The following is a 22,418-nucleotide window of genomic DNA, read 5'->3' on the forward strand; positions in this document are numbered from 1 at the left end:
TACCCTAGAGGTGAGGATGGTTGCTATGGAGACATAGGCAGCTGAGGGGCTGGACAGCAGCTAGGCCAGGTCAGTTGGGGCAGGATGTGGGTGGGCCTTACCAGATGGGCTGCTGCTTCAGATGCGTGTACAGGTAAACCTTCTCCCCCTTCTGTTCATCTTCGGGGCTGATCACAGTCACTGCGGGAGTAAGGAGATCTGAGGGCAGCCTGGGCTGGACACCCCATGTTGGGAGATCCTATGGACACTCAGTAGACACTGTGGTCTCCCAGAAGTCATCAAGCTATACTGTCCTAATTCTAGAAATCTCCTAGTCATCCTTAACTTAGGGTTTCTTCCCAGTGTGGCCCATGAAGTGGCACCTCCTGTAACTCCCTGAAGTGAAGGGTTTGGTTTCTGCACAGCCTGCCCTCCAGCAAAGCCCTTTTATGTGCAACTGGCTTGTTCCTGTTGATGGTTAATGGTGGGCCAGTTTAAGAGTCCTGGGTGGTGGGGGCTGGAGAGATGGCTCAGCAGTTAAGAGCATTGCCTGCTCTTCCAAAGGTCCTGAGTTCAATTTCCAGCAACCACATGGTGGCTCACAACCATCTGTAATAAGGTCTGGTGCCCTCTTCTGGCCTGCAGGCATACACACAGATAGAATATTATATACATAACAAATAAAATTAAAAAAAAAATGTCCTGGGTGGTATGTCTTGGTTACAAGGCCAGAGAGGTAGGCCCTGCCTTCCTTCACAGGCACCCATTTACCCCAGGTATCAATCCCCAGGTTCCACCGTGCCATAGCACCCCCCAGGTTCCACCATGCCATAGGTCCCACCTCTCCAAGGCCCCACTTCCTGGACAGCCCAGAGAGCTGTGTTCTTACCAGTCTTCAGCTGCCTGTCCTTAGGTTTGTTTTCGTCTTCCCTGGAGGGAGAGAGACCAAAGCAGTGACAAGGTGGCCCATACCACATTTCCTGTCAGATGCTGCCCTGTTCTCTGTGTGGCTCCTCTGAAGAGAGGCTGGAATCAGTGTCACAGTGGCAAAGACAGGCCTAGGACTGAGGCCTGTGGTGCTGAGACTGCATGGCACCATCTTCTACGAGCCCTCTGTGTGGACAGGGACAAGTTATGTATCCTGACTGTAACCAGGCCTCCGGTACTGCAGGGGCCTGGATGGATGGTTGCCTCTGTACTGTTGTGCCCCCCATCATGGTGTCTCAGCTTCAGCACTCCTATGACCAATGCAACCATCCCAAGAGCCCTCTGGGGCAGGTGTGGTACTCATTCATGACTTTAATCCCAGGACTTGGGAAGCAGAGGCAGGCAGATGAGCTCAAGGCCAGCCTGGTACAGGACAGCCAGAACTACATAGAGAAGCTGTCTCAAACAACAAACAAACAAAACAAAATTGAACAAAAAAAGTACTGTTTGTCAGAGCAGCCTCTCCTAGAGGCAATGGCACCCAAGGCCTTCCTGATTATTACTCACATGAATTTGCATGACAGCAATAGGAGGAAGGGGGTGGGGCAGAGAGTATGGTTTCCCTATTGCCAAATGACAAAGCCATATGCTCCCATCATCCCCAGAAACACGGTTCCTGGACTCCAGTGTGTCAGCCAGCAAACAGCATGTGGAAACCATGGGAAGCTCTGGGAGTGTAGAGTCATGCTGAGCTGACAGTTGTGTGACTCTAAAGCGCTGTGGGGCCAATACGAGGCAGGCCATCTGCTCCCCAAAGTCTGTCTCCACACAAGCACAGGCCCGAGCTCACACTCACTCGTTTTTCCTGACCAGCGGCCCCTTCAGCTTGGTCTCCAGGCCCCCAAAGAAGCCCTTCATGTTCTCTGTGTTCTTCAGCAGACGCTCAGCAATGTCCTTCTTCTCAGCCAGCCAGCTGTTAGCTGACTTCAGGTAGGAGTCAATGCTGCCAGCTGGCTTCTCCCTGGGCTCTGTAGGGAGCAGGTGTGGTTTGCCTTGAAAGAGGAGAGAAAGGGAGTAAGAAGAGATCTGCAGCATGGACAGCAGAGGGAGAGTGCCTGAAGGTGCCCCAGGGACTGCAGGATAGAAGGCTGGTTCTAGACAAAGCTTCCCTCCATGCCGTGTCACAGTACATAACTTCACTCCAGGGAGGCTGTTCTGCTCAGGCTTACTCACCCAGGTGGTAGTAGGTGAAGCACATGGTCATGAGGTTCTTGGCAGGCCCGAAGTCGTCCATCTGGTGACACCTGGGATGGAAGCAAGGTTGGCCGGCTAGAGCCCCACTACCTGACTCCAAAGCATACTTGCCTTTTGTTTTTGATTGTTTGGTTGGTTTTTGTTGTTGTTTTGGTTTTTTTGACATAGGATTTCTCTATGTAGCCCTGGCTGTCCTAGAACTTGCTCTATAGACCAGGCTGGCTTTGAACTCACAGAGATCTGCCTGCCTCTGCCTCCCGAGTGCTGGGATTAAAGGCGTGCACCATAACCAGGCACCACTGTAAATTGATGGAGCAGGACCAAAGTGCTGCAGAAGCATCAGTACCAAGACACTGCCAGGCAGTGACAGGAACATGCAAGCATGCAGTCAGGAGAGCCATTGCAGGTACATGGCCAGGCTCTAGGTGTGGGAAGGTTTTCGTGGTTCTCAGCCTTCACATTAAGATCATATCAAGGCCCAGTAGGCTCAGTCCAGTGCACCCCAGCAGGGCCAGGACCAGAAGTCACCTCAAGCTTTGGTCCACGCCAATGACAAAGATCATTTTGCCATTGCCCCTATTTCTCAGGGGTCGTCAGGATGTGTCTTTTGTCCCTCACATACAAGCTCAGAAGTCAGACATCCTGGAGGGCTGTTAGGACATGCACCACTGGACAGCCCCAGGCTCAGACTCAGAGATTTGGTGGGGTAGGAATACACATAATTCACAAGACCCCAGGTCCAGGGGTAGCACTTGAGAACCACAGTAGATAAATACACACGTCTTCTGTGTCACTTGTTGAAAATCATAACAAACTATTGTATACAAGAAAGTGACATACTGTGTGGCATTCTACAGATGCAAAGGGCCGCTCTTACTGTACCGTGGTATGCTGACGATTACAACCAAACGTTAATGGAATATTCACACAGCCATTCGACTTAGCCAACAAATGGAGAGAAAGAAGCTTTAAAAAGAGCAAATCATACTAGTCCAGTTACAGACGCTGCACTGTGAATGGGAAGGGCAAACAGAACAACCCCATCTCCCACCAAGGCAGGAGGGAGCCCAGAAGATGCTGGTCATGAATTCTAGCCAAAAGAGGGTAACAGCTGATGTGGCCGTTACAGCTGGTTCATCACAGGTAGGAAAGACGGGACGGACAACTGCAGGAGGCTTTGGGGAAGACATCACTTACTCAAACAGCACCACCGCGAAGGACTGCACCAGGCGGTAGAAGGTTGGCTCAGACACACACTTGGACTTGCAGCGCTGTGCAGAAAGAACCAGGAAAATCAGCAAGACCTGGTGACATGCAGCAGTTCAGCAAGGCTGGATGCTTGTCACTCTGTATTTCTCCATGCTTCTTAGATGGGCCCCAATGGTTGCTTCCCTTCTGCCAGGACACTGGGCAGGACACAGGTACTCAGCATTGGAGCCCAGAAGGTGCTCTCCTGCATTGTCCTCACAGGATTTCGTAAAGCTTCTCCATAGGGAGAAGTACGGTGCAACAGAACCCCAGGTGATAACTGGCTGTTCCGGGCTTTGCTAATTACTGTTTTCTGCATTTTCTAACTTCTCTACGAAGAATACATCCCAATAATGGGAATACGCAAGATATGATTCTTCTCACGCTTTCGCAATACATCAGGTTTTACCTGCCTTTCACAACCTTGAAATGTTTCTTTGACAAAATTTGAATACTATGGGTTATTTAATAAAAAAATATGCATGGACAGAGCCTACATGCTTGCCTCCGAAAAAGCAATTTCAAGCTTGCCATAGTCCTTACTCCTTCCAGTCAGGGGTAGGCCTTTATATGCTGCTCCAGCTGTCTCTGGCCTCATTCTACTTGCTTATGCCCTCTGCTCTCTTCACCGTGGTGGTGCTGGCCAGGTTGCTGGTCCTTTTTGCCCACCTTGCACTCACCTGTGCGCTCACAAACCGTGCGAACCACTCACGGCCTTTCCCGTCTTCACCACTGCAGTACTCCCCAAACTTGGCCTTCTCTTCCTGGTCCAAGTCCTCCCTGTGAACAGTCAAACATTTTCCTCAAATTTAAAGAAGAAAACGGAGCAGAAGGCTGGATACTGGCCAGCTTATGTCATTTATACTTATGGGATTGTCACCAGACAATAATAATAATAATATTATCAATCATATAAAATATATAATATTAACATATTATATTAATATATTAATTATAAGAAATAATATCTAAAATATTATAAATATGTAATGTATTTACTGTCATAATTATAATATTATAATATTACAATTTATATATTATATACATATTTAAGATAAGAGTCTTTATAACAGTCTTGTCTCAAATTGTTATGTGGCCAAGGATGATCTTGACCTCTCCATTCTCCTGCCTCCATCTCCCAAGTGCTGAGATCACTAATATATGCCACCATGCTTGGTTTATGAATTGCTTGTGATTAAATCAGGGTTTTGTGCACACTGGGCAAGCACTTTGCCAGATGAGCCCCAGCTGTAGACCAACAAGCAAACATTTGTATTGCTTTTAATGAGAGTGGACCATCAAGCCATAAACCTCAAAACTATAGCTGTGGGCAGACTGTCTCCCACAAGACAGGCTTGACAGAATTGAGGTGCACACCCAGAGGAGCTGCAGTGCTTGAAGCTCTGCATTTCCAGCACTCAGGAGATGTGGATGTGGCTGGTCCATAAAGATCCTAAGTTCTGGCATGCTGATGTAACTTCTAACATCTCAGTGCTACACCCAGGACCTTCGGATTCTGGGCTGGCACCTACCTCCCTGTCCCAGCTGAGGTACCACTTAACAGTGACGTGGACAGGCAGAGCTAGGGGGCCCACCCAGAGATATCCCTGCTCAGGCCATATTCTAACCCCAGCATCTGTTTCCCGGGCCTCTGCTCTTGGTATCCTACCCTACTTCTTCAAGAACCACAACAGAGAGCCAGGAGAGGACTCAGGGAATAAAGGTACTTACTACTGGGCAAGCACGATGACTTGTGTTTGATTCCTGGAACTCATGTAAAAAGCTGGCTCTGATGGGCTAGCTATAGTGAACCATGCAGCAGCATAGCAAGAGAAACCCTGCCTCAACAAGGTGGAAAGTGAGAACCGACTCCTAAAGTTGTTCCCTCCCACCACACACACACACACCACACACACACACACACACACACACACACACACACGAATGCAGAGTGGCTATGGGAGTAGCTCAACAGTAAGGCACTTGCCTAGCATGTATGAGGCTTGGACATTCTATCTCTATGTTAGCTTGAATGACAATGGCCCCATAGGCTAACACATTTAAATGTTTAGTCCCCAGTTGGTGAAACTGTTTGGGAAGAATTAGGAGGCACGGCTGTGATGGAAGATGTATGTCACTGGGGGTGGGCTTTGAGGTTCAGAAACCCACACCATTCCCAGTTATCCCTCTCTGCCTTGTGCTTATGGATCAAGATATAAATGCTCAGATCTAGTGCCATGCCTGTCTGTCTGCTGCCATGTTCCTCACCATGGTTGTCATGGATTCATCCTCTACAACTGTAAGTCCTAAATAAAAGTTTTATTTTATAAGTTGCCTTGGTTATGGTGTCTCTTCACAATAGAAAAGTAACTAAGACAACCCTCAATACCCTTAGGAAAAAAGGATACATGGAGAAAATTCTGAAATGACGTATGTCAACAACTAACAGAGCTTAGCATGGTTTCTCTACAGCATCCTCTGCCTGTGTGGCAATAAGGGCACAGACCATGCCATACAGGCTACTGAAGACACCATGGTAGACAGCCTCTTATCACTTCCTTGGTCCCCATGAGGCCTAGGCAGAGCCACTCATGAAGTGAGAAAATGAAGCGGAAATGGATGAATTGGCTGCTCTGAGTCTGTGTTCCCGCACCACTAGGATAAGCAGAGAACATGGGCCTGGCCAGGCTGCAGATCACTCCCTCTATGACACCCTTGGTGCTGGCATCCCACCTAAGAGCTGTCAATATGCTGCTTCCCAGACAGTCCAGGCCAGCCTGTAGGTGTGTGACCTGTTGCTTCAGGGAATAGGTATTAGTTTGTCTTTGGTAGAGTCCAGGACTGGGAAGCCTTTACCTTTTATCCCTGAGGACCAAGTTGGGACCATGCCCTTGTGAGGCAAGCACTCTACCACTGAGCTAAATTCCCAACCCCCAGGACTGAAACTTCTTAAAACCTCACAAGGTGACTCTATAGGCAGCCTAGGATGGCCAAGAGCCACTGTGGCCTACAGTAGGAAGCAGGTCCCTGGGACTCGACAGCAGGCTAGTAACCTTAGAAGGCCTACCCTGCATTCCAAAGAAGGTTTAATCCCCTTCCCAAAGAGGGTCCACCCTCTATTACACAGAGGGTTCACTACCCTCCATCTCACAGAGAGCCCACCATCCATTCCAAAGAGGGCCCACCCTCCTTCCCACAGAGGGCCTAGCCTCCATCCCACAGAGGGCCTAGCCTCCTTCCCACAGAGGGCCTACCCTCCAGAGAAGATCTTCTCTACGTAGCTGCGCATGAACTCTTGAAGTGCCAGGGTCTCCTCGTCTGGGGCTGAATCAGCGCTCTGATTGGAGGAGAAGGACTCATTGGAAGAAGAGCGGCGGTCTTGGTCCCAGGACGGGTGTGAGGGTGACTCGCCCATGTCATTCTCACTGTCTGCAGACTCAGTGGTCTCACTCTCAGATGCTCCGTCACCCAAGGAGCCATCTGGGTCCTGGAGTGTTGAAGGGGCTGCCTCCAGGGGAGGGGAGGTAGGTGGTTCAGTCCCAAAGTCGATCAGGGAGCCCACAGGGACTTCTGGGGCCTCCATGGTAGCCAGGCTGCCAAACAGGATGGGCACAGGCTGAGGAGCAGTTTCCTGAAGCTGCAAACACACACAAGTGTGTTGGGAGCCTCTGGCCACCAAGGCTGAGTCTCAAGCAGCTCAGAAGCCTTATGGCATCTGGAATGGAAATAGACATAAACACTGTCACTATGAGAAGGCCAGTACCCCAATGAAAGTCACTGATCGCAAATCAACCTGAGGAAACCATGAGTCACATTTTTCCTGCATTGATGATCATCTGTGTACCTACAGAATCTGGGATGCCACCAGCCAGGGTCTGTTTCCTATGTCCACTTTGCTGCCATGTGGTAGCATGCCACTGGCACTTGCTAACTGAAGGAGCCCAGGGACACCAGCGGCAGTGTCCCTCCCGTCTAAGCAGCACACTACATCTCCACATGCTCCAGCCAACCAAATCACAGCATAATGATGCCCATTTTCCCTGGTGGCCAGCGTCGGCCAGGCAGAGTGCTCCTGCTGGTTCACTGTCCTCAGTAGCTGTGGAAGTGGCACCCTGCTAAGCAGCAGCCTTCAGAGACCCTTTCTCTTCAGGCCTCTTGCTGCTGCTCAGTCTCTTTGTGGTTCTACCCTGCTCTTCCCCTTTTCTGTGCTGCAGCTGCCTGGATATCAATGGGAAGTCACCTCCTGTGCTCTGATCACGAAGCCTGGAGTAATTCCTCCTCCTCTCCCTTCTCCTTTGCCCATCTCTTCTTTCTCTTCTTCCCTCTCTCATTCCCTATCCCCACTGCAGAATCCTGTTCACCCTCAAGGCCAGGCTCACGTGCCCATCTTCTGAGAGGCTTCAATTCATAGCAATTCAAAATCAATTACGGTCCCTGCTGACCTGGCACTAGCCTTTCATCTAGATTCATGTGCGAGCCAATGCAGACTCTACTGAGCATCTGGTGCATGAATGAGCACACCTCACTGGGAACACACTCGTGGAGCTGAGAGGGCATGAGAACCCTGTTTCTGGCATTGGCTCAGGATGTATTTGCCATTCTGGAAGCCCCTTCCTACCAATGCTGAGGGGCAGCAGCAGAATGGCAAAAGCCTGGGACAGCCATGCTTAGCGGTGGAGGAAGCATCCTCACCCTGGCTCAGGCCTATTAGATAAGACACCTAGGAGGCTACTGCAGGGGGCAGGACCGCCATCTGTACTGCTGAGATGATTGCATCTTCTGGGGGAAATGCAGTTCAAACCCACACACGCTGACTCCTGAGAGCTTAACACTCACAGGTTGATCATAGTTCCCTCCAAACGCCCAGTCCAAGGTATTTTTAGATTCTCTGAGTCAGAAAGATGGAACAGCTGGCTCTGGTCACCATCCTCATGCACACATGCACAGGGGCAGTGGTACACGTGCGGCAGAGCCTACAAAGTCTGCTTCCATGCAGGGGAGACTCACAAACCTTGTCTCTGACAGGCTGTCTAAGCCAAGATGGTAGCAAGGGCCCACAAGATCAGAGGACAGTGAGTGGCCACTCAGAAAGAGGGGCATTAGGACCCTCTCTCCTAGTAACATCTGCTGCCTGTGGCCCTGCTTTCTGGGGAGGTCTCCCTATGTGAGACAACAAGACTGGGTTAGATGTCAAAGGGCCATGTGGAATCACACTCTTACCCTCCAAAGGACAGAAAGCCATGCACATGGGCCCATGGTTGTGGCTACCCATGAGAAACACACAAGGAAAGCATTTGCAATGACCAGGGCAGGGACATTGTTAATCCTACTACATTTATAGATTCATGCATCTCTAACCAAAACCTTAATTCTCACTAATACACAGATCACTGAGGAGAACACACAATAGAAAGTACAGTCACTAAATGCTTGGACAAGTCTCAATCCATACTAATCACCACATAGATATATGCAAAATTTCCAGGTGTGCTGGCTCATGCCTGTAATCCCGGGTAGAGACGGGAAGATCCAGAGTTCAAGGCCATCCTAGTGACAAAGTGAGTTTGAGGGCACTACATTTAACCCTGTCTCAAAAATTTTTTAAACACACAAATTAGAACATTTATGAACTGAGTTAAAAAATTTTAAAACTACAACCGGGCAGTGGTGGTGCACACCTTTAATCCCAGCACTCGGGAGGCAGAGCAGGTAGATCTCTGTGAGTTTGAGGCCAGCCTGGTCTATAGAGTTCCAGGCCAGGCTCCAAAGCTACAGAGAAACCTTGTCTTGAAACCTCCCCAAAAAACCAACCCTCCCAAAAAACTACAATCCAGTACAACTTTAATTCCAGCACTTAGGAGGCAGAGGCAGATGGATCTCTGAGTTTGAGGCTATCCTCGTCTACAAAGTGAGTTCCAGAACAACCAGGGTTACACTGGGAAATCCTGTCTAAAAAAATAAAACAAACAAATAAACAAAAAACCCAGAACCCAAACAAAAATCTTACAATCCAAATATTATCACAGTTCTAGTAAAAATGACATATTCTCCACCTCCCTGGCAGCAAGGGCAGATGCAGCTTCAGAAATTTCATGTCTGTCACTTCTACCATTAAAGAATTTGAAAGCTTTGGATTTATTCTAAGAAAAGGATTCAAACCATGTCACTACAGAGTATCTGTGACTCTGACAAACAGGCGTCTATGTACAGCGAGTGGAGAAGTAATAACATGGACATCACAGCAGTCGCAGACTAAGGCAGTGAGGACAGTGTCAAGAGTTGCCGGAAGTGTCCTCCTGTGCACCATCCCTGTTAGGGCACTGGGAACACAGGAATGAAAGGGAGTCATATGATAACGGGCTGCAGACATGCACAGCACTGGTTACAGCATGACACTGAGTCCAGGTCCCCTCTTCAGCCGATTTTCATACAAATGACCCGTGAGCCTAGGAAACCAGTTTAAGGGGACAGAAGAGCCACGTGGGCCTGCCAGCACAAGAAGCACAAGACAAGACTGACTTATTAGGGCTACTTCTGATCCAATCTGGAGCTCATTGGGCTGGCAAGGTAAATAAGTCACCCTTTCCCATTAGCACAGAGCTAACCTCTGCCTCTCCGGGTTCAGGATTGTGTCTTAGTCATTGTTCTATTACTGTGAAGAGACACTAGGACCATGGCAACTCTTATAGTATGGTATGGTATGGTTAAGGGGAAGGTTTTTATTGTGGATATGAGAGCGAGGACAGCCAGAGGCACCTGGAAGGGTCCAGAACAGAGATAAAGCAGTAGACTAAACATGGCCAGCAGGCTGGACTTGACCACGAGAGAAGCAGGAGCAGAGCAGAGTGATGGGGGGGGGGGGTTGCTATAGGGGGCGGATGAAGGTGAAGACAAAGAGAGGAGATCATAGTCAAGATAACAGGGTTATAAGGAGGATGAGTAGCTGGGGGAGGGAAGCCTGTGAGCAAGGGAAGTTTAAGGTAGGGGAGGAAGTGAGAACAGCTGTGTCAGCACTGGACCTGACACAGAACAAATGAGAAAGTCATCTGACATTGACCTCTGACTCCATGCACACATGCAAGAGTGCACATGCGTGTATGTGTACACACACCCCCCACACACAAACAAGTACACACACATATAGTACTACTGAGATGTTCTCAGGTAATGCCCCAAACAGTGCTGCTAGGTCTGGGAAGGAGACCTGGACCTCAGAAACCAGTACCACACACAGGTCCTAAGGTGGCTATCGCCTAGGAGGCCCTGGAAGTTGCTGGGCAGCCGCTCATGGGAAAAGCAGACCAGGCAAGCTTTCCTGGCTACGTAAGTCCTAAATGGGACATAGGAAGTCTGGGAGGAAGGTTAAGTACAGACCAGGGAGGCAGAGCTAAACAGGCAGGCCCTGGGAGGCAGCTGTGGCATCAGCATTCTGAGGGTAGGGAAGGCACCCTAACTTCCTCCCTGGATTCCTTCCAGCCCTACCTTTGCCTCAACCCTTCCCAGAAGGCTTCAGGAGGAACTATGGTCAAGACTGCCTGCTATTGCACTTAGCCACATCCCCTGAGCTTTGCTCAAACTCTGATTTTCCCAACACACCACCCGAGTGAGAGGGTTGGGACTTCCCTAGAAGGAAACTTTGAGCAGTGTACATGTGTGTACAGCATGTTCTGGTCTCCTAGTAGCCTAGCCCTTGCATGAACAGGTAACAGCACCATGCTTGCATGTATCTGCTTTATCTCTTGTCCTAAAACTGCCAAGAGTGGGGGCTAGGAGGGGTCTGGTGAGACTGCGTCATGGTCCTGGATTATGAAGGTAGCTGAAAGTCATCACCAGAGGCCTTAGAAATAAGAGAGGTCAGAGTCAAAAAAGAAGATGCTGAGACTAGGCTGTTGAGTTTGATGATAAAGAAAGTCAAGGAGTGTGGGCAGATGCCTTGGGAAACTAGAGAAGCAGGAAACATACTTCCCCTGCAGCCTTGAGAAGGAATCTTGCTAGCCCCTTGACTATCCCAGTGAGGCAACTGAGAGCTCCGCAGTAGCACAGCAGAAAATGTGAGCTGTTAAAGCCGCTATGTACACAGTCATTTGTTCTGGTAGCAATAAGAAAGACCAATGTTGTTTGGACATAAATACCTGTCAGGTATAAACATCTGGGTGTTTCTTGTAGCCACAGGGTGCCAGAAAAAAAAAAAAAAAACTACTGAGATGTTGAAGGTACTGTGGAAGCTGGGGCCTGACTGGCCCACACCCAGCAGAAACCACCACAACCGCCTTTCCGACTTGCTCTGGGATTTAACAGGCTTCTGTAATGGCCTGTTAAAGCTGCTTCCTCCTATTGGCCACTGGAGACTCTGAAGACTCCCAGTGCCTTGCTCAGATATGCTGCAGTGGGGCTGGGGGGCAGGAAGGCTAGGCGCCTGCTCCCTCTGCGTGCTCCCTCTGCGTGCTCCCTCTGCGTGCTCCCTCTGCGTGCTCCTGCTAGCCCTGCAGTGCACTCAGCACCTTTTCTCAACACTAGAAAACAATTTCGTCTTCTGCCTCCAGCTCGTGGCTGCTTCTCTCAGGACAGCTGCAAACACAACAGTGGCCCTGTGCGATCAGTGTTCTCTGGTGCCACGGAAGGTGCTTGGTTGGGGACTGACTATGCTGATCTGGGTGCAAATGCAGCAGGCGGCAGAGTAACCTCCTGGCTTAGAATTCTGGCCTCCTGGGACAGAAACCCAAGAGTCCAATATCTCACTTCCTTCACAGGTGCTCAACCTAGTCACCTAGAGTGATGGTTCATACTGTCAATTCCCAGGACGTAGACTCACCCAGGAGATAAGCCCTTGGTACACCTGTGACATATCTAGATTAGATTAGCCTCTGGCAAGATCTGCAAGGGATTTTCTTGATTAGGTGAAGAGAAACGAGAAGGCCCACCCACAGTGAGTAGCATCATTCCTCAGGCTGAGATATCAAACCGAATAAAAAAAAGAGAGAGCTGAGCATGGCATTTATTTCTGTCCGTTGGGGGCCTCAGGTTCTTGTTGCCTTGGTTTCCCCACTGCGATGAACTGAACCTGGAACAGTGGACTGCAACAAGTCTTTTCCCCTGAGGCTGCTTTTGTCAGCTGTTCTGGCACAGTAACAGGAAGGAGCTGAGATGCCCTGTGCAGAAGAACAAGCACAGTGGAGAAAGGCACAGATGATCCAAGGCTTCAGGGCCTCAGCCCACCCCACACCCCAGCCTGCTTCTAACACTGCTTCCTGCGACTGCTTGTGTTTTCTGAGCATATGATCCTACTGCCTCCCTTATATCCTTCCTGACCTAACAGGAACCCCCGAAGGCTGTGACACCGTGCTTGACAAAGTCCCCAACAAGGCCTGGTGCCTACTGCCCCAATGAGGTGGCAGCCACCCAAGAAGTTGGAAAGCAGGCCACCTACCCTGAGACCAATAGAGGACCCTCAACTCTGCCAAGCTGATAAATTCAACCCCAACGCTTCTGACCAACCAATCTTCTCCTCACTGAGGGTAAATGCAACCAGGAAGGGACTTGGGTCTAGTTGCGGAGGAAAGTGGTAGCTGGCTGCGCTAGGAAACAGTAATTTTTCCAATGAGTGGAAGTATGTCAGCTTGATAATAGAGAACATTACCTTTTAGATAGCAGGGTACACGTTAGCTGCTTATAGATTTATACCCAGTTAATATGTCTCCAGGGCAATTTGCAGACTTGTAGAGTCACATAAGCCCATTACTGCCTTTAGGGGATGGGATGAGTTGAGCTTCTTGGTGCTCAAACCAAGGATTGTGCTGTGAGACTCTTTTTGTCCAGCCAGACACACCCTCCATCACTTTCTCTAAGCCCCTGCTGAGCTCCTCTCCTCTCCTCTCCTCTCCTCTCCTCTCCTCTCCTCTCCTCTCCTCTCCCTTCCCTTCCCTTCCCCTTCCCTCCTCTCCTCTCCATGAAAAGACACTGGTTGCCCCAATGACAAAGTCTCTAACAAGGCAGAGACCAAATGTTCCTTTATAGGAGTCTAGAAAGCAGCAGGCACCCAATCCTGTGCCTTTGGAATGGGAATCTGGCTGGCTGGAGACTGCCACTAGGCGAAGACATGCATGGCATTTTGCAAGCCTCCCATCAGGTGCCAGATGTCTCATGCTGGAGTTCTAAGAGGGTTTCCAGTGCCAGTACAGAAAGGTGGTAGCCAAAACAGAAGTGGCGCTGCAGTTGCCTGGGAAGGAGCTGCCGTGAGGCTGTGAAAGTGGAAAGTTTGGCTATGTCCCCAGGTATCAACAGAACCTTACGCATCTGCAAGGGACATTCCCATGTAAAAGAGGATAGAGGAAGCAACTCCCAGCATCTCTACCTCAGCCCCAACCTCCAAAGGCACACTTCTAGTAATGGGAACAACCTAATGATCTAACAGGGTAGCAGGACAAAGAGGTTATCACCAAGAAAAGACAAAGGGCTTGGGGAAGGATGACTGAGGAGAGGCCAGGAGCACACCATGACAAAAGATTCTCAGGGGAGACCATAAATAACATCAACAGGGTGGGCTACTTTGTGGTAAGGGGAGACAGAGAGGGAACAACATCTCAACGGTGACACTGTCCACAGGTAGGTCTGAAATGGGTTACCAAGTGCTACCACTGCAGGGTGGCCCCATGAGCAGCTGTGTCATGGTCTTGGTCTACACTGAAAATTAAAGACTGTGTTTGGGAATGCTAACAAGTAGCCTTGTGAGAGGGGGTTGCAACATACGACTGGTTATATGGGGATAACACAGTCTGGGGTCTTCATTCAGTGTCTAGATCTGAACTGAAGACTGATATGCCACCTACCACAGCATAGCTTAACCCCTGGGTACAAGGCGGAGGTGAAAGATGGCTGTAGCTCTAGAAGCAGGTGAGGGTCCTGAACCAGCAGCATGGGCAGGACCACCCAGAATGTAGAAACAACACAAGAGCTAAAGACAGTTGAGGAAAGGGGGAGCAGGCAGGTCTAGGGTGCAGAGCAGCTGAATGGAGCTGCTCTGAGGGGTCAGTTAAGGTTGACACAGAACTATGACCATCCAGAAGACCAGAGATGATCACTGGTGGGTCACACACAGACTGCTTCTTTATTTCAGGCAAGGGAGGAGGAGCACGAGAGGACCTGTGGGGGGGTTGGGGCAGAATCTAGGAAGAAGTCACACCGAGGATGTTCTGTGAGCACAAGAGAGGAGGAGTGGCAAGAGCTAGGAAGAGCAGCTGATGGTCTGAGTGTCCAAGGTCCACCACCATGGAAATAGCACACCAGGCTTAGAACACAGGTAACAAACCCATGACAGGATAAAAGAAGTGACCTGACACTAATTAAGTGCTTGATAGACAGCTTATCTCATTCTTATACAAAGGACCTAGGAAACAGATGTGTCCTTTACTGTTTCCATCACCACAGACCCATCATGATGTGGTTGCCACTGTGTGGTGACAAGAGCAGCCCCTCCTTTTCTTAAGCAAAAACAAATGAAGCATATAAATAAACCCTAACCACCCTGCTGACAGAGTCCTTGCAAAGTGAATACACCCATGTGGTCAGCTCCAAGGACAGAACAGTTGAGGAAGAAATACCATGCTAAAAGGCAATCAAAGGGTGAGGACACACTTACTATGAATCCATGTGTCAGGGTAGCAGCCACACAATCTCAAGATCACTAACCTGAGATGCACCGACACATGTGTGCTCTAAGGCCAGGTAACAATGTTGCTTGTGCTGGTTAGAATGCTGAGAACACTGCAACTCTGCGCCTCAGAAGCAGTGATATGGTTCCCTTTCCATGGCAACACTGTCAGTAACCACGGCCCTAGCTATTGGCTATCTGCTTGTACTGTTAACCGCATCCCCAAGTTCAGAGCAACCCTGGAGTCATCTCTTTATATAGAATAGATTTGCAAAGGCATTTTAATTTAATGCACTTGCAAGACTTCAAACATGATGAAAGGAGGGTGCTGGAGGATGGCTTAGCAGTTAAGAGCACTGGTTCCTCTTCCAGAGTTTCTGAGTTCAATTCCCAGCACCCACATGGTAGCTCACAACTGTCTATTACTGTAGTCCCATGGGATCCAATGCCCTCTCCTGGTTTGCAAGTGTACATGCAGACAACGCACCCATATATAGAAAGTACATAAATAAATCTTTTTTTTCAAGACGAAAAGAGAAAGTAGTGAGCTGCTGAGAATCTGCTTGGCATCCAATGGAATTGAAATTCAACCATGCTGAGCTGCCACAGGTCTAGATCATGTCACGGGATCATCGGAGAGGAAGTGGAGGGAATTCATGGTTGGGGACAGCTATTTGGAGATAGCCCTCCCATCTGTGAGGGGCTGAGTAGAAAGAACTAGACTGGTAGGGTTCCAACAAGGTAAGGCCCACTGACCAGTATGGCCCTGAACATAGAATCTTCTTGCCAAGAAACCCAAGCAGAAGGTTGTAACAAGGAAAGGCTCCTGTTGTTTCCCTCTGAGATGTCTCTCTGTAAAACTCAACCTAGCTTTTTTCTGCTGCAACCCTCATCATATTATGTGCAAAGGGGTGCCAAGTTTATCATCTCTGGGAAGGAAATGGCTAACATGTTTCCAAGGCTGTGGGAAAAAGAGAGAACGGACCATGGGTCCATAATCCAGAAGAAACAACAGGGGACATTCTCCATTAACAGCAACTGGCAGCATTGCCCATGCCTAGATGAGCCAGGACTTGTGCCACAGGCTGGGAGCATGGCATGGCAGAGACAAGCTTTCTCCTCCTTCTTCCTTGATTTGGCTACCACAGAAGGTTCCAGAACAAATACCCCATAGCCAGTATCCAGGTTCTAAGAGTCTAGCAGCCCAAATGGCCATGAAGGGAGGATAGAGATTGTGACTATAAGGAACAGCTCCTCTAAGTCTGAGCCCTGGGCTTCTGTGTGCCACTCAAAGCTCAGGTCATACACTCAGAGATAATGATTCAGGCAAGTCCACTGTTTTTTCTACAACCTTCGCCATTCCCCAACTCCACTGCTTCCATAATAGCCACATGCTCCAGGTCAATGTCAGTCACTGTCCTTCTTCTGTGAATAGCATCTCTCACTATGTAGCTCTAGGTGGCCTGGAGCTTGCTACGTAGACCAGGCTGGCACTGACCTCATAGAGAACTGCCTATCTCTGAGTGGGATTAAAGGTGTGTGCCACCAATCTGATCAGCTACAGTTTTTTGTTGTTGTTGTTGTTATTTGTTTTTTGAGACAGGGTTTCTCTGTGTAGCCTTGCTTGCTTGCCTAGAACTTGCTCTGTAGACCAGGCTGACGTCAAACTCACAGAGACTCTCTTGCCTCTGCCTCCCAAGTGCTGGGATTAAAGACATGTACCACTACCACCTTGCTGAGCTGCAGTTCTTTTATCAGGAAAACCAACAATTGAGACAGCTGGATGTAATTTGGACAGACTGGCTTGGCTTGATTCTTCATCCTTTTCGCTAATTTGACAAAATACATAAACAGGGTCTGTCTTTTGGTATGGAAAAAAAGAGCTGGCCATCCCCAGATGGATACAGGTTCTCACAGGATATGAAAGTGTGCCTTCCCTGAAATTCCGCTGGAGGTCATGATGGGAGCCAATGATGGTTCATTCTCTTCAGGTTCAGTGCTGTCTGCTGACCCAGGAGAGGGTCAAGCACAAAGCTGTGCATGTGTAGAGGACATCTGTGTCCCGTGGGAGGAGAGATCAAGCTACTATCCCGGGGGCAGGAAGCCCTGGAAGGCTGCCTAAAGTCCCCTGCGGAAAGGCCACTAGTATCCATCTCCGCCTACTCAGGACACCTGTCATCTCTGTCAAAGCTGCCCACACAGCTCTCTGGGGACAAAGGTAGAGATGCCGCCAGCATTCAGAAGCAATCTCAGGAGGATACTGAAGCACTTCTGAACCTTCATCAGCACCCTACCCCTTCAAGACTGGCTTCCTCTCCTACCTTGCCTCTCCCTCTGGCTAAACCCCTAGCTAGCTGGAAACCTGCTCCTGCACATGCAGAAATCTCAAGTTGACAGTGTTCTATATATGGGTGCCTTCTGCAGGTCACTGGTGTCCTCTGAGCCCTCATGTCATCACACCTGCTTGTTTAGTCTATCGGAGGGCAATAACCTAAGCACAAGGCAAAGTTGGGAAAATAACCAAAATGTGCAATAAAAACATTATGTAAATTTTGTTACATTAACTCTGGCACTTCGTTGACATATGAGAGCAATAATGACAGTGGGGCATCGGGGGAAATGTTTATGCTAGACGAGAACAAGACTAAACTGAAAGGGGAGCAGTAAGATGATCACAGCCCTTGGGGAACCTGGCTGCCCTCATAAGTTGCTGTAGGGATCAGATGAGTGATGAAGGAGGCCTGTCCGGGAGCTAGAAGCACGCAGAAGCTTGCTAATACTAGGTGTTTGAAGGGAGCTCAGCATGAAAATCCGGTGAGGAGAACCCTGAGGGCCATGGTCAACGTACTGGTGGCTATTCACTGATGGGGTCCGAACACAGTCCTTCAGAGGTCTTTTATTTTGTTTTTTTTTTTTTGTTGTTTTTGTTTTGTTTTTCGAGACAGGGTTTCTCTGTGGTTTTGGAGCCTGTCCTGGAACTAGCTCTTGTAGACCAGGCTGGTCTCGAACTCACAGAGATTCACCTGCCTCTGCCTCCCGAGTGCTGGGATTAAAGGCGTGCGCCACCACCGCCCGGCTTCAGAGGTCTTTTAATCCATTGAGAATCATTCTTGCAATAAAAACTTCTTTTTGAGATAGGGTTTAATATAGCCCAGGAAATACTTAAACTCATTATGCAGCTCAAATGACTCTGAACTTTTGATCTTACTGTCTCCAGCTCTAGAGTGTTGTGGTTACAGGTGTATTCTACCATACCCAGTTTATGTGGTGCTGGGAGCTGAACCCAGGGCTTTGAACACACTAGGCAAGCACTCTACCAACGGAGCTACATTTCCAGCCCTTGGTTTTGGTTGTTTCTTGGTTGTCTTTCTGTTTGTTTTTGTTTCAAGGCAGGATGTCATTTTGTAGTCAAGGTGGACCTACAACTTAGTAGGTAGGTCAGGCTGGCCTCAAACTGACCACCCTCTTGTCTCACGGAGAATATAAATGTGTACCATCACACCCAACATTAGCTTTGCTTATTTAGAGGGAAAAAAGATGAAGAACGGGATAATGAGAGAGAACAACCATGTACAAACACTGATAACTTTTATTGTTGCTGAGACAGGACTTCACTCTGCAGCCTAGATTAGCCTGAAAACCACCTGCTTCATCTTCTGGAGTGCTGGCTTATCACTATGCTCCACTACCACTGGCTAGATACTAATTTCTTTATGGAGTTAGATTGGTCTCTGCTGCAGGATGTACCCACATGGTGACCATCTGGGTGCTGACACCCAACACCTTGGATTCAAGGCTCCATTCTCAGAAGTCTTTCCCCACATATCCACCTAAGATTGTCTAATCCAGGCTACCTGTGGCTGATCTGAGATATGCCATACTTTGGGATACATGCATTTTCCACATGTGCCTTATAGTCATAGCCCAATGGTAATTTTATACACTATTTTTGTGTGTCTGTGTTGATTTGAACTCTCACATGAGGTTTGCACCATGTTGGTGCTGAGGGTTTCAAACTTTGAAGGGCTGGGAATTTTAGACTTTCAGATTATAGACCCTCAGCCTGTGCTCCAGGTATAGAGGAGGTTCATCTGGTGTCACTCACTAGCTTAGCCCAGAAGGCTGCTCACTCTGAACACAAAACCAGCTGTCTCAGCAAAGGAGCAACAGAAAGCCCCTGAGCAGCAGTACTTGTCCTTGCCCAATTATCCACTCTTTTCCTCTTTCCCCACACAAACCACATGGTTCCTGGCCAGACATGCAGTAACTTCCTCTTTTCTTTATTCAGTCCAGGTTCTCAGTTCCATGCTTTACAGGCTGGGGGCTTCTAGGCTCTGAGTCACCCACCTCACCTCAAATGTGGCTTGATACCTTCAGAAAATGTAGACTAATGATTCTGGAACTCTAATTCTAGTTGATAAGTGATAGAAGAGATCAATATGTAATGTACCACCAGAGTGGTAGGAGACTCATTTCTGCTCTTGCTGTTCCCAGCCTGGACTAAATATAGCCTAATACCTGGAAGTAGCATGGGGGAGGGGGGCTGGCCATCCAGTCCTGGCTTAGGGGAAAGGAATAAAGTGGTTTGTTTTCCAGACAATGAGTCAAATCCTCTAGGTTTCACTGCTGCATTGCCTCTATTCTTTGCTCTCCAGTGGACCGGTCCCCAGGCCATTCTTCAGCTACAGGTGACCTGTGTACATGTACATCAGCCCCAAGGGAGGAAACCCCCTTTCAGTTAGAAAAGTGTGAATGAGTGGAAACCCCACAGTTTTTCCTGTCTTCTTGGACAAGGAAGCAAGCACTTAGACAGGAAAAGCACAAGGAAGCCTTGTAAGGCCCTGACTGGAGGGCCAAAAGATGGCCGAGGGGAGGTCCTGCAAGAGGAGAACACAGAAGCCTTCCTTTATCTATGGTGTCCTTGTCGTCCTCAGTCAACTGCAGTCTGATAACATTAAACAGAGATTTTCAGAAATAAAATTCCTGTTTTAAATCATGTGTTGTCCTGAATAGTGTGATTGGACTTCCTGATATACTGTTCCATCCTGCCTAAGAGGTCCAGCGTATTCACATTCTATACACTGCCCATTCAATATCACTTGATATCTATGTTGGTTATCAGTTCCATTGCGTTAGTACCTAGTGCCTGTGTTTCAGTAGCCTTTATTTTATTCAGTAATGGCTCAAAGTAAAAGAGCTATATGCTGCTCATAGCGTTACAGTGTTCTGTGTAACTGCTATTGTTGTTGGTCTCTTGGTGTGCCTAACTTAGAAATTAAACTCTATCATGAGTTTGGTACCACTAGGGTTTTAGGCATCTACGGGAACCACTTAATAGAAAGATTACGTCAATGAAAGATCAGACAGCTGGACAAAGTCATGGTAAACAGCCAAAACCAAAACCTGCAGAGGTTAATGCCTGCTAAAGCCAAGATACCAACCAACACTCCCTGGGAGATTTTTTGTTTGTTTGTTTGTTTGTTTGTTTGTTTGAGACAGGGTTTCTCTGTGGTTTTGGAGCCTGTCCTGGAACTAGCTCTTGTAGACCAGGCTGGCCTCGAGCTCACAGAGATCCGCTCGCCTCTGCCTCCCGAGTGCTGGGATTAAAGGCGTGCACCACCACCGCCCAGCTTCCCTGGGAGATTTAAACATGACTCAGTCTTATAACTTGACACGCGGAGCATCCAGGGTTAATCCAAAATTACCCAGGATATAAGGAACCAGGAAAGTCTTTAGGTGAGAGATGAATGCTCAGATCACCTGAGAGGGCACCGCTACTGGAATCAGCTGACAGAGGTTTCAGAATGGCTGTTGCTAAAAATACTCTAAGAAGCAAAACTGGGTGGTCCTGTCATGGAATGGAAAAAAAAAAATTTAAAAGTCTCAGGGGAGAAGAAGCTAAGGGGAAATCAAACAGAAATTGTAGAATGGAAAATTAGAAACTCGCTGGAGAGGATCAGAACAGGATGGCAGAGCAGAGTCAGCGAACACCAAAAGGTCAGCAAGTATCTGATCCAAGCAACAGAGAAAAGACAAGGAAATGAGCTGAGCCTGCAGACAAGGAACAGCAACAAAGGGTCCAATATGTGTGCGTTGGAAAGAAAGACAGCACAAAGCAGAGAAGCAAGCCAAAACCAACCAAAACCCCCAAAACCATGGCTGACAAAGAACAAAGCCCATAGATCCAAGAAGCTAGTTCTAGAGACTCATTTCACAACCCTCTGACACATCCAAACACACACCATACGTGCATCACACACATATAATCCAACAGCGAAAGAGGACATCTCAAGGAGCAGGCAAGCACAGCTAACTGGATGGAAGTATCATACAGCAGCACACGTCTGTTATCTTAGCACTCAGGAGACACAGACGAGGGCAAAAGCTCAAGGTCATCCTTAGCCACGTGCTGAGTTTGAGGACAAGAGACCCTGTTTCCAAAAATCCAAAGAGAGGAAAGTAAATAGCCCTGGGATGTAGCTGAACAGTCTTTAGAGAAAGTCATTTTTCTCTTGCCACATCTGGGCTCTAGATGAATGTTGGCCCTGGGCTTCAGGTTGCTGTGTCCTTCATTAGCCTTCTCTTCTGCAGAATTATACATTCTCTCTCTTTCTGTGTGTGTATGTGTGCATGCGCACACACACGTGTGCTCACCATGCTTCTCTATAAGTGCATTCTGTGTGTACAGGTGCCTATGGAGACCAGTATAGATCATCTATTCTGGCCTCCAGATGCCTTGGAACTGGAGTTACAGGTAGGTGTGAGTCATTCATCATGGATCCTGGGAAGTGAACCTCAGTCCTCTGTAAGAGCAACGAGTGCTCTTAACTGCTGAGCCATCTCGATAGCCATAAGAATGAATCTCTTCATCTCTTCTATTTTGTTCATGACCTTACCTGAGAAGCAAGATGGAGGCACCACTCCACAGGGCAAAGCATCTGCATACATCACTGGGAGCCCCTCTGCATGGGAGGCCTGGGTATCTTACAGTGCTAAGCACAGTGACCACAGAGCCCAGCAAGCTCACTCCAAGTGTGCACGGCTCTGAGGGGAGTAACACATCTCAGATCTGCTCAGCAGTGTCCACACTAAGAGCTAGAGACAACAAGGTTCCATCAGCCATCACGCCCTCACTCTAGACTACAGGCATGAATGCATCGGTGAGCCTCAGCAGGGTGAAGGGAGCCTCCTTGACAGTTCACCTGATTCCATCTGAAACATCTTCCAAAAGACAGAAACATCTTCCAAAAGACCCTTGTCTGGTAGAGATGGGGAGGGCCATCATCAAAGGGAGTTTGGGGTAATAGGAACTACTCCTTAATTGAATTCAGTAGTAATTGAATGAATCTATGCATCTTTTTTT

At 48.5% G+C, this 22,418-nt stretch overlaps 1 protein-coding gene across 3 annotated transcripts in view; it reads right to left on the reverse strand.

Annotated features, from left to right (window-relative positions):
- Window positions 1-22,418, reverse strand: part of Kiaa0513 (KIAA0513 ortholog) — a 47,816-nt gene that overhangs the window by 11,324 nt on the left and 14,074 nt on the right. For all 3 annotated transcript variants that reach the window (XM_057753440.1, XM_057753439.1, XM_057753438.1), the window contains exons 2-8: window positions 6,663-7,123; window positions 4,089-4,188; window positions 3,358-3,431; window positions 2,140-2,210; window positions 1,763-1,958; window positions 869-909; window positions 102-180 (exon numbers count right to left, since the gene is read on the reverse strand). In XM_057753440.1, coding sequence (XP_057609423.1) covers window positions 102-180; window positions 869-909; window positions 1,763-1,958; window positions 2,140-2,210; window positions 3,358-3,431; window positions 4,089-4,188; window positions 6,663-6,991 — 890 coding nt within the window. In that variant the 5' untranslated portion in view covers window positions 6,992-7,123. The remainder of the gene's footprint in view (window positions 1-101; window positions 181-868; window positions 910-1,762; window positions 1,959-2,139; window positions 2,211-3,357; window positions 3,432-4,088; window positions 4,189-6,662; window positions 7,124-22,418) is intronic.

Source organism: Chionomys nivalis, chromosome 21 (assembly GCF_950005125.1).
Source record: "Chionomys nivalis chromosome 21, mChiNiv1.1, whole genome shotgun sequence".
In the NCBI taxonomy this organism is placed as follows: domain Eukaryota; kingdom Metazoa; phylum Chordata; class Mammalia; order Rodentia; family Cricetidae; genus Chionomys; species Chionomys nivalis.